A 12345-nucleotide genomic window follows, 5' to 3' on the forward strand; every position below is an offset into this window, starting at 1 on the left:
ATCCCTTAGTATTTTCATTAAATGTGAGTATTAAAACCCAATATTTGAAAAAGTAGAGCTATCAAGAAGGAAAATTGTTCATGTTATCACTCTTATTTATAGCCAAGCTCAACAAATTAAATTTGTGAGGGTTTAAAAATATCTATTAATCATAAAAGGAGAAAATATTTGTTTCTAGGATTTGGATTAGCTGTCACGAGTTAGAATGGGGCCTGCATTTTTTTTTTTTTTTCATCATGCTGTTATGGCGCTCCTCAGTGAAAAATATTTTGATGTGCATCACTGTTTTTCCTTCTTCTTTCTCATTTTAAAATCCAATAAAAATATCCATTAATGCAATATTATCACTGAGACTTTAGAGGGTTGAGACATATAATTTTATGGTTCCCACAGCAACTGTAATATAGTCATCCATCAACAGATATAATAATGCAAAAATTTAATATCACATATAGTAATTCAAAATATAAGGAGCTTGGGGAGTCCTTAATTTTTAAATTTTTGAGAATATGAAGTCTCAGCTATAATGCTGCATTAATGTGGTCTTTTGCATTGAATCAACGTCAACAGAGATACCAGAAGCTTATTCCACAAAGAAAACACTACAATCAAACCTGATTAATTTTTAACTCGCTCTCCACTTATTTAGAACGGATGATCACACAGGTAGCAAGCTAAGATTTATCTTGTCTGAGCCAAACTTTTCCTTGAAATGATGCTGATCAATTTTTCACATAAGGTGGTAAAGATAGAGTCCTTAGACTACTTTAGAAAAACAGCCCGTTTGAAATAATACATTACTGTGTAAAAATCGTATGAAAAACAGAAGTCATTTTAATTTGTGCATCAAAGCAAATCCTCTCAGGATTTGCTCCAGTCTCAGCCAAGTTCTAGTTAAAGAGAGTTTAAAACTTTCTTTTGAAACTATTCACCAGATCAAATCGTAAAAGAAATTCAGGTTGTCTTCCATTTCAATTTCTGAAATTTTAGTGAATGTAATTTCATTTTTTTAAATTCACCTTTTGGTCCATTTGAAACAACATAAATGAATCAAATAGTTCATTTTAACTTTATATTTTCTCTGGTAACTTATAAACCCCATAATTTGTAATGAAAACAAGGCACATGGTACTTTAAAAGAGACAGTATGTGTAACTCTGCAATTATTCTTTCAGATATCTAGAAAAATTTAACATGGCCCTGGAACTAAGATGGCTCAGGAGAAAAGGAGAAAAACAGAATTGTGGATGATTCCTTGATTATATCTGGCAAGCTTGGGGTCATGAAAGAACCCAAATCACAGGACAACCCTACAGATCTACCTGTAATAGATCACCAGTGGCGATGAGAAAATTCTGATTATTTTTCACTATAGCATTGCATTTTTCAGGCCTAGTCTTAGAAACCCAAATAAGTAATTAATCTACAAGTTAAATAACTAATTTAAATAAAATGAAATGGTGAGTATCATTATAAATTAGTCAAGGAAATCACTACCTTTAAAAAAAAAATCACTGAATTAAAGTCTATCCTGAGATTGAGGAACATTTCAAAGGGCCTCATGACACATGCTTTGTCAGTCTTTGAGATACTATAGTCTGCTCTCCACTGATCTGCTAGGGCCTAAAATGGAAATTAGTAGTGGCCTTATCCAGTTCTCCATTCACTGAAATTTATTTTCCGTCTTCAAAGAAAGACGGAACAATGACCACCCCCAATTCATTATCCTTTTCCCCATGGCCAGCCTGCCTGGAGTGACGGCCTGCTTGTTGGTTCAAGTCAGAGCCGAAGCTCGTCAAGTACCTCTTTGGATGGGACCCGGGAGCCTTTCCTCTTGCTCCACCAGGTCTCCAGCATGGCTATGAAGCAGGACAGGACGATCCCCGCAGCCAGGATGCAGAAGACCCCCGCGAAGCTCTTTATGTCCAGGGCGCCTCCTTTCTGCTTTGTGTCCACTGAGGAGTACAGGTCACACTGGCCATTCTTAGGCCACCATTTGTGCTTCAAGATGTCCATGTCGCCACTCTGCTGAAGTTCCAGGATCCTTGGGGTCAAGAACACAACCCATGTTATTGCAGACATAGTTGTTGCCTTCTCCATGACAGCTCTGATTTCAGCCCCACCTCGAAAGGATGGCGGCTGCGGGTGGACAGGGATCTATAGATGAGCTTACAGGTGGACTATGAGGAAACTGATCATGATGGCTCTGGTTCTGTAGATGAGGTTGTGCTGCGGGACTTTTCCCCCATCTTCACCCTCCCTCCCATCCCCCTCCTCTCTCCTTTCCTCCTTCTTTTGGTTTTATTATAACTAAATACTCCTGTCCCTGGTTTGGTGCAGTGGCTTTCTACAATTACATTTCAGAGGCCCTGTTTTGATGTGGTTTCAAGCTGCTGCAATTCTGTGTGCCTTTCCCACACACAGAAGGATCCTCTGGATCTTAATGCTTTTATGAAGAACGTTTTGCTGCTTTGAGCAAGATGCTGGCATAATGTCGCCCGGCATATGCTACACACATAGAAATTCAATTAAAAAGACTTCTATTATTTAACACAGTGTGCAAGAAAGCCTTGGGACAAGTTTGAAGTTGATAAAATATATCATTTTTTTGTTTTTTCACACAACTGATCTAGTTTTCCTTTTAATGCCAAAGGGGAAGAAATCTCACCTTGGAGAACAAGAAGAAAAGCTGACCAGAGGCATTTAGAAGTAGTTCAATTCAAATAAGAAATGCCCTTCTTCTTCATCTTTTCTCTCCGCATTCTGGGAGTAACTGCAAAGACTGCAGCTTTTTGAAGTGTGATTCTCATTGAGGAATTAGTCTCAATTCTGAATATTCTTTGGGCTCTATCCAATACCTGCCTGGCCTGCCCCTCCTCCAGCAATGCCCCTCCTCAGAGGCCCAGGTTATATACTGTCCAGAATGTGCACATCCTCAGGGTTCTCTGGAATTTTCTGGCCTAATAGCTCAGTGCTCTTTCAGTTCTATTCCCGGGATGTCCTCCTGTGAGTAGATCTTATTGTCACAAGGGTACCAAAGACATACGTGGTAGTGTTAAGAGTGAGCACAGAGCACGGATGTGCAAGCTCAGGTACACACAGCATTGAGCAGGGGGACCTTCCCATGCAGGACATGGCTGGGGGTGGGAAGAGAGGGACCCAGAGGCCATCTCCTTGTGCTCCTGTGTCCTACATTTGTAATCTCATCCTGGGTCTTGGATTTTTTGGGGTGAGACTGTTTAAAAAGTGAGGGAAAAGAACTAGGCCAATTTGGAAGGAGTAAATCACCAACTTTTGGTGTCACATAACCTTTTTACCTGTTTTTATAACCAGCCTGGGGCTAGAAAATTGAGGAAAATGATAAAGGGAAGGACACTGGGGGTGGGATCAACTTTTAACTTGATTTAATCAAGAGTGAGACCAGCCCTAGGAGAATCTCTGTCTCCACCTATCATGGAGAGCTGGTCTTCGGCTCTGTTAACTCCCATGGATACTGCAGGATTGATAGTGCCCTTGAGCCTCCCCAACAGCCTGGGCTTTTCCTCCTTGCTTCTTGTGAAATCAATCTGCCTAATTTCCCATCACCTCAGAATGTTTCTCAAAAGGGGCGATTAATTGATTAACATCATTTACTAAAATAATTGTAGGTAATAATGGGTTCCATGTCTCCTGTATTCCAGTCTTTATCCCAGATAAATTCATTTCCTTTTCCAGAATTCCCCAAAGTGTATTCCTCAGGACACTAGTACCTAGAAAGCCTCTGCAGGAAAAGGGCTCTGTGGTCATTAACTCTGAGAAGCACCTTCTTGGAAGTATATCAAGATGCTAGCCTATGGACTCTCCAAGACCATTTGTGGGAAAGTAAGCCTGTATGATTTTGTTGAACTCACCCTTTCCCATACTCACTTCCATTTCCCTTCCCCCATTTTCCTCCCCAAGTAACACATATTGAGAACACACTGGGAAACAAGTTGAGGAATACACTTGAGGAATAATGTCTTGATCCAAAGAAGGAACTACCTGTGGGAATTGCTGGTACTTTTACTAGGATCATACAAATACATAATTGTAGCATCAAAGTTACTTGCTTGGCCTCTTCATGAATACCGTTTAAATGATGGTAGTGTTGCTAATGAATGGTATAAAATTTCAGTTATGAAAGATGAATAAAATCTAGAGATCTACTATATAACACTTTGCCTATGGACAATAATACTGTATTATATTCTTAAAAATTCATTAATAGGTTAGCTCTCATGTTAAGTGTTATACCACAATAATAATGAAATGAAATGGCACATCCTTTAGGTGTTTTCACTTGATTGTCAGGGCACCATTTTCCTTCAAGGTTGAAGGAAAAATGTAATCATGTTGGGACAAATAATTATTCTTAAATTTGTGCTTATAAGTATGTATAGACATAAAAGGGACTGACATCGACCCTTGCTTAATGAGAATACATTTGTCTCTCAGTATCCATGGGGAATGTAACCCAGGTTCCCCCACAGATACCGAAATCTGAGGATGCTCAAGACCCTTATATAAAGTAGCTTAGCACTTGCATATGACCTACAGGCACCCTCCTTTATGCCTTTAATCATCCCTAGATTATTTATTACCTAATAAAAGGTAGTGCTGTCTATAAATAGTTGTTAGACTGTATTATTTAGGGAATAAAATAATTAGAGAGTCTGAACATATTCATTACAGAAAAACTTCTTCTTTTCTGACTATTTTCAACCTGAATCTGTGGGTGTGGGGCCCACGGATACGGAGGCTGACAATTATCTACACACAAAACGAAACCCATTTTTACTGCTCTCCTGCTCCTCCTGCCACTCTGCTATTGGGTGTCTGTGAAAGTGTGAGATTTTCCCCTCGTGACACTTATCATCGTTCTGCATTATTTGCAGTCATTTGATCAATGCCTGATCCCCTTTCTGGAATGCGTACCCCCCCCACACACACTCCCCTCACAAAGCAGGTGTATGTTTATTGATAGACTATGCCTAATTCAGTTTTAGCAAAGGAACTCTGTCCTCAGATCCTACTTTTCCCCCCTTATCATTGAAGCCATTTTGTAATTTGTTCTGTGTCCTTCTTATTCATCTGTCCATTCAATAAATAGTCCCATTTCAAGAGGGACTCCACATCAGGCATTTCCTTGGGTACAAAATTTCTTCTAAAGCGTGATTGCGCATCCAGTCAGAGCAGCCTAGGCGACATTGTAAAACTATTTTTTTTTTTTTAATGGCCTCACTTCATGTCCACTCATTCTTTCATTCATTCAGGAGTTGATGACTGCCCACTCTGGTTCCTCAGGGGTATCTGAGATCTCCATGATTCAACTTACTACCTCCTTATTTGTTCTCAACATGGAAAATAGTTTAGCTTTAAGAACAGTTACCAAACTCTACATTTTATATTTCACCCATTTCGATTCTTTTAGGAGTCAAAGGTGATAAATCAAAGAATTCATTTTATTGCAAAATTTTTAAGTTCAGAGAGCTGAGTTCTCTAGGAGCCTTCTGGTATACCCCAGGAGCTGCGAGGAGCTCTTTCTGCGGTCCATCTTACCATCACAGCAGCTCAGGGATACACATAGTAATTGGACTACAGGGTCTCTCAGTGCAGCTCTGAGCAGCCCACAGCAGACTCCAAGGAATGTAGGCTCTTCCAGGCTATTGTGTTGGAAGAGAATGAAAAGACTCCCCGAGCCAAGAGTTTGTCATAAAAGCTCGCTACAAAATCCAGTGCTCCTGGAAATTCCACCAGAAAGGTTTTTTTCCACACCCTCTTTTGAATTATTTAACAAAAACTTGACTTAAGGATTAGGTAAAGTAAGTTAGTAAAATGTAATTTCTATAATCAGCAGAAAGATAAGTTCTCTTTCAAATCTTTATGGGAAGATGGCCCTTTAAATGAAGCTTAACAACATTCAAAGGAGAGTTTTCCCCTTTAATTATAAGCAACAGTGATATATGCCCATAACAAGGCAAGAAACTAGTTGCAAAATTCTTGGTGAGGCCCAGGAACACTTTCTGGCTGGGTAGGGTGATATTCTTTTGTTAAGTGTATGATTTCCACAAGATGGCAGTCTTTGCTCATGGAGAGCAGAGTTACTGTGGTTCACCTGTGGGCTTGAGATGCATAGTGTGGACTTCTTAGCGCTGTAAACATTTACCTATTAGAAACAAAATTAGCCATTAGACTGATGAACAACTGGATGGCTAAAACTTTTTCTTGAAGTGCACTCAGAAAAACTTCCATTCATACCCCAGGGTGATGGCAGCGCTTGCTCTTGAGGAATTAATGAGTCCACGTAACAAAAAGTATTTGCTCACTGCGTGGCATATGGAAGGCGACCAACAGTTGAAACTAGAATTATTATTGCCAGCATGTGTGACTATTGTTCTTTCTTTGGACCTGTTCTGGTGCATTCCTCTTAATGGAGAGTTATATGCCCCTTCGAATCAGCAAATGATTGATTCACTGACAAGAACATTGCCTTTTCTTCTTTTGCCAAAAGTATAAAAATATATGTGATCTCACTGAACAGAAAAATTTTAGAAGTCTATAAAACCTAACTGCAGTTTGAAAATGGTTAATAGATCAATCCTACATGCATAGCATTTTCTATTGATAAAAATGAGCAAATTTCAGGGGAAGGCAGTAAAGAAGCAAAAGATCCTTCTTTCATATTCAAATAAAAACATTCAACAGGCCTCAGTGTCATCTTGTAAAGCTTTGTACTTTGAAGATAAGAGCCTCATTTGTGCATGGGACTTGCCCCGAAGGTTGGTCACTTGCCATCTTTAATTGTTAATAGAGGAATTGATTTTCAAATTATTTGTAACAAAAAGGATGAGATGGATACACATTTTTAATCCTACATAGGTGACAGATTTTGCCTTTGAATAATACAGCTGTCCATAGGTTCCTTTCAAGTTTATTGGAATCATGGCCCTTTGGTAAATTCTTGCTGAGCTGACTCTAAAAAAAGTACTGATTATTTGAGAAAAATGACACTGCCTTTTTAGTAATTTCTACTAGGAAAAGACTTAGGGATGATCAGAATCTTTTCTTTTTCTTTCTTTCTTTTTTTAATATGGGCAAAATCCTTTTCTCAGGCCCTATCTGTAGGAACTGCTGTGACTCTCATAATCCGATTTCCCATCTTCTGATAGCACAAAATATTAGAATGAAAAAGAATATAGACATTATTTCTTCTTCTTCTTTTTTTTTTTTTGACATTATTTCTTCTATCTTAGTCTCCCCATGCCCATTTTATGGATGAGGACACCAAGGGATACAGAACATAATTCCCCACATTTTTTTTTTAAATATCCAACACAAAATTTCACTGCTATAGAAATTAAAAGACTTTTTTTGTGTGTGACTCATGCTGCCAGGAAATAGTTGATGTGGGGCTAGAATTCAGGTCTGTCTTCCAACACTTTTTTCTCCATTACTTCACACCGCCTCTAATTAACTTTTTAAAAAAATAGCGAATCACTTTTAGATTTAGAAGTCTGTTAGACCCTGAGGAAAACTGTCATCAATACATTTCCTCTAGAACAAACAATATAACTGTAGCGTGACTGCAAATTTATTCATACCACCATTTGGGTGTGCAAAGAAAATGTGGCTTTTCTTCATAGCCTCATTGATCTTCCTTAGTAGCACTGTGGCCGATGAGCAGTGGGAAAAAAACTAAATTTAGCTCAATAGGATTTAAAATTTAATCTGATCTAATAATTTAACATGGCTCTAGCTTTAGCTCAATCTACTTAAGAGAATTACTCAGTACTTCCGAGGTAGGAATTTGGGATAAAGGGAGAGATACTGAGTCTCAAAGGAATGCCCATAAACCACAGAAGAGGAGGAATACCCATGAACCACTGAAATGCAGAAAGCACCTACCAATTACAACTCTTGAAGACATACCCTTTGTCCGTGCCCTTGACCTGTGACCCTGAACCATAAGGGCAATGAGCAAGAACAAGGAAAACTGGCACCAAATCCTGAAACTCCACCATGGCTCCCCCTTTAGTCAGCCCCTAGCACCAGCCCTCTATAAGTACTAGCACCGCACACCACTGAGGGGCTGTCTCTCCTTCTGCAGACCGGTATCCTTCTCCCTTGAATGTGTATTCATTGCTTTCCTCCAAAGGTATCTCTCTCTTGAGATTGCCCCCATTCTTCCTTGAATGTGTATCCAATTCTTAAATAAACCTATGTCTATGTCATTGATTGCCACATTCTGAAATTCTTTTCTGTTACCTCTGCCAATAACTACCCTGGTCCTGAATCAATTTTTCTTTTTTTCTCTGGGAACTCCTTGGACCTCTTTGGAGATATGTCTTATCCTATGACATTTTCAATTCTTTCTCTTTCCCCTTGTTCTTTTCCAAGATGGCATTAGGATTTATGGAGGTCACAGTTATTTCCCCCATCTTGGATTGGGGGTGGTGGTGGGGGTAGGGGCTGCTGGTTCCTTCTCTGTTCTTGGACTTCCTTGGGCAGCTGTCCTTCAAAGTGAGAGTGGTCTGGGTCCAATCTTTAGACAATAATTGGTAACAACTGCAGCTAAGGTCTACAGAAGTGCTAAGTCTGGTCAAGTTGGCTGATATAGGGTGGTAATGTAGGGCTCCCTTCTGAACCTCTGCCATTTTCATCATCTACCCCTGATGATTCTGCAGTCCTGCAGATCCTAGTATAGTGTCACCCTGTCAGTTACTTTGAATGGTCCCAAGGTGGGTCCATATGCTCTAATTAGCATTGCCACCAGAGGGGAATAAGAGAGACCTGGGGATGAAGATTGAAACTTTGCTTTTTCCTGACCACATGGCACTGATTTTCTCACTCATCCAAGGTCTTCTCTCTTGGTATAGAGCCTGGTGGGCCCTGGGGACTCCTCACAGAGACCCTAACAGGAAGGGAAGGAAGTCCTAGACCCTCTCTTCTACCTTTTCAGTGTTTCAATCTAAGACCCTCCCCTCATTCATATCCCACCCTGCCCTCATAGAACACTGGTCAGAAGAGGTAGGCTCTCCTGTTTTTTCCTGAACATCCTACTTACATCCTAGGTCTTCCAGATTCTCAACTCATCATAGTGAAAGAGAATTCTCATTACATAGTGTTAGAAACTCTATGTTTCTAGGTATTTCTTCAATTTGGAAGTATTGAGGCTATTTGGCACTAGGGATGGGTGAGGATATTTTATCTGGGGGGGGGCAAAATATCTTATCTGTACATATAAGTTTCATGTGACTAAAATTAAAAAGATATTTAGATAGAGCCCCATTATTCAGTAATGTTTAATATCCATTATCACTGAGAAAAATACTTGGGAATATATTTTAAAAAATGATCTTTTGGCACACTGAGTAGATCTATTTTGGCTCACAATACACACATTTTGAAGTTCATTTGCTTGGTTTTTACCAAATTTCCTTCTCTGTGGTTGCTGAGAAAGAGTTAATAGCATGCAAACTATTTAAGAAAATAGCAGCTCAATAGATTTTCCATTTATTCATTTTTTCTTTCATTCTTGTCTTAGAAAATGTAGGTAAATTTTAAGTGAAGCCCAAGCACAAGAGTAAGATTTAAGCAAGTAAGTATAGTGGCACTCTGATTGGCATATCTGGCAACACAATTTGAACAATCAGATGTGTAAAAACAAATTCTATCCATTTCTTGTGAATGAGGCACCCATTGATTATTTCTCTTAAGTAAAAATCTCTTCATGATCTGTTAGTAGCATTAGATGCAACAAATATTTATTGATAACATTTAGTGCTTCAGTAAAACCAAATAGCCACCGGGAGATTCTTAGAAGCTTTATCTTTTGTTTTAATTGGACTTTTAACTAATTCTTTCAACTAGTTGAACCAAATATCAGCTGCTTAAGTCTGATCCACTAAAATTACCTAAGATTATACAAGTGAATAGTGTTTTTTGGCATTTTCAAATAACTCATGAATGGTATATTTTAGATCAAGGGACAGCAAACACTTAAAATTAAGGTACAGAAAGCAAATATTTGAGCTTTGCAGGTCATGTAGTCTCCCTGGCAGTGACTCAACTATACTTTTATAGTGTAAATGTATCTCTAGACCATATATGTAAATGAAGGGCTTTATTTATAAAAACCAGGAGTCTGATTTGCTGAGCTGATTTAAAACTCACAGAACAAATAGCTTTGATGAACACGATGAGTTTCCATATCATTAATAACATATTGAAGTTCAGAGGGATTAAATGACAGAGTCAAAGTTAGGTCATTAGAAAGTATCAGCCTATTTCAGAGCCAGAGATTGTGACTCATTCTAATGATCTTTTGAACATGTCTTAATTGACATATAGCAATTCCCATTATTTGTGCATCCTTAAGTGAGTACCAAGTGATCTTGTGACTTTGTATTTCGCTACATTGAGAAAAATTTATTTATGCACTGTATCAACATAGCAGTATAATCCTTCAACTGACTTTGGATTTCTTTGGTTTTCTGATTATCCTATAATACAGCTGAATATTGGGATTGAGATTGGGACCTCCCACATTCCTGAGTGACTGCCTTATTTGAGATCAGGTAGTATTTGTCCCCTGAGGTTTGTGTTGGCTGAATCATTTTCCAGACAATGGCATCTTTAGCTTGAGATCAAGGGGGTATCATGAGATATGATACTGCTAAAAAGAAATTGTAAGGAAACAATTATGATTGGCTAAGAATGGATAAGGCAATTGGCTGATGTAGAAAAGCTGATGCCTCTTTTAATCAAAATATATAAAACTCTTAAAATTATGTTTGAAAGTATATAAATGAATTAGATTTTTTTTGTTGTTGTTGTTAGTAAAGAATTACCATGAACACTTAATGAGAAAGACAACTGTTAGTATTGGAAAGGATCTGGGAGAGGAGATCATATTTCACTTCTGCCCAGGGAAGTGAAAAGGCCTGCCCAGCTCCCTGCTGCCGTGCTGGATCCACAGGACTGGCTTTAATTATGAGCTCAGTTATTGTTGAAGGATGCTACACAGCAGAGACCTGTATAAAAAGGAAAGTTTCCTGTGTTGCTTCCAACCTGATATTTCACTTTCAAATTGGAAAAAGATAATTTGATAAAGTCTTTAATTGGTCAGATCTGGTTTTCTTATTCAGAAACCAGTATCCATGACCTTATTTAGTAACTAGTGTCTTCCTAAGGCATTCATTTTTCTGTGGATGGAAATGAACCGTAAACTTTATCCAGAATATCTATTTTCCAGAAGAATGCATGCATGATACTATAAATCTTGGAAGGCATTTATCAAAAACATGGCAAATTATTTGATTTACTTCTTAAAAGAGCCTTATGAAGGAAGAATTACTGTTTACCTCTCTCCTTATTCTTGTAAGGAGCTTTAACAGAGTTGATTGTATAGAGTTCTCATGAGATGGAGGTTCAGAGGTGAAGAAAATGTCCCAAGGCCAAATGGCTCTCAGACTCAGGGCTCCTAGCTTCTGCCTTTTATTTGAATACACCATAGAGATCTTCATTATCCATAAAGAAAACCTATGTAAGTGGAAACCGTTCCTTTCCTTCCTGCTTCTTTATGAGCTGAGAGTTTGACTACTCAAGTCCCTTGGCCGACCTGTATCCCATTGCATCTATTTACAAACATTACTTCCTGTGAAACACATCCTGACGTCCCCAAAGAGCCACATGAATACCGCATGCATTGATTAATCTCTTTGTGAATAGAGTAAACGTCAGGTAAATTCATTACCACCAGACACTTAGGGGGCTTTACAAATGTTATTGAAAAAAGGAAGTGTGCAAACAAGAAGGTGGTGTTTTGAAACCCTGCCCTTTCCCAGCCAAAGTCAAAACATGGTGAACTTTCCACCATAATTGCATAATTATGTTGTGCAGACTCCCATAGTTATCTCAGTGAACCTTTTCCTTAGGGTCTAAACAACCCTCCAGGAAAGGTATGGTATTTGTTAAATAAAATAATTATTTTGAAAACTGTACTACTTACTCTTTAACATTTAGAGTACTTTTTATGTTCAAGTATTGATGAGATTTTTGTTGGCTCTGAGAGCCATCATACTTATAGATATATTCTTTGCCTGAAGATGAGCCTTAAAGTTGAAATATATGGTGCCCATTCACATCGATCTCTCTAGGTTAGAGCCTTCTCCTTCAAACGTAAGTCTTGCACTGCCCAAGGGGGGGCAAAATCAGCCCTGTTCATGGAGAAGCAATTGCTTGAAAAATCAAATTAGCAACATGACGGATCTCCAGACTTTGGTGACTAGTGAACTTTAATTATTATATATTTTATGTGTTTATGCT

The 12345-nt window shown here is 38.5% G+C and overlaps 1 protein-coding gene across 3 annotated transcripts in view; it reads right to left on the bottom strand.

Annotated features, from left to right (window-relative positions):
• Grid2 (glutamate ionotropic receptor delta type subunit 2) overlaps nucleotides 1–12345 on the bottom strand; it is a 1419378-nt gene that overhangs the window by 36090 nt on the left and 1370943 nt on the right. For all 3 annotated transcript variants that reach the window (XM_076864706.2, XM_076864707.2, XM_076864705.2), the window contains one exon: nucleotides 1804–2044. In XM_076864706.2, the coding sequence (XP_076720821.1) occupies nucleotides 1804–2044 (241 nt within the window). The remainder of the gene's footprint in view (nucleotides 1–1803; nucleotides 2045–12345) is intronic.

This window comes from Callospermophilus lateralis, chromosome 8 (genome assembly GCF_048772815.1).
Source record: "Callospermophilus lateralis isolate mCalLat2 chromosome 8, mCalLat2.hap1, whole genome shotgun sequence".
Lineage (NCBI taxonomy): Eukaryota > Metazoa > Chordata > Mammalia > Rodentia > Sciuridae > Callospermophilus > Callospermophilus lateralis.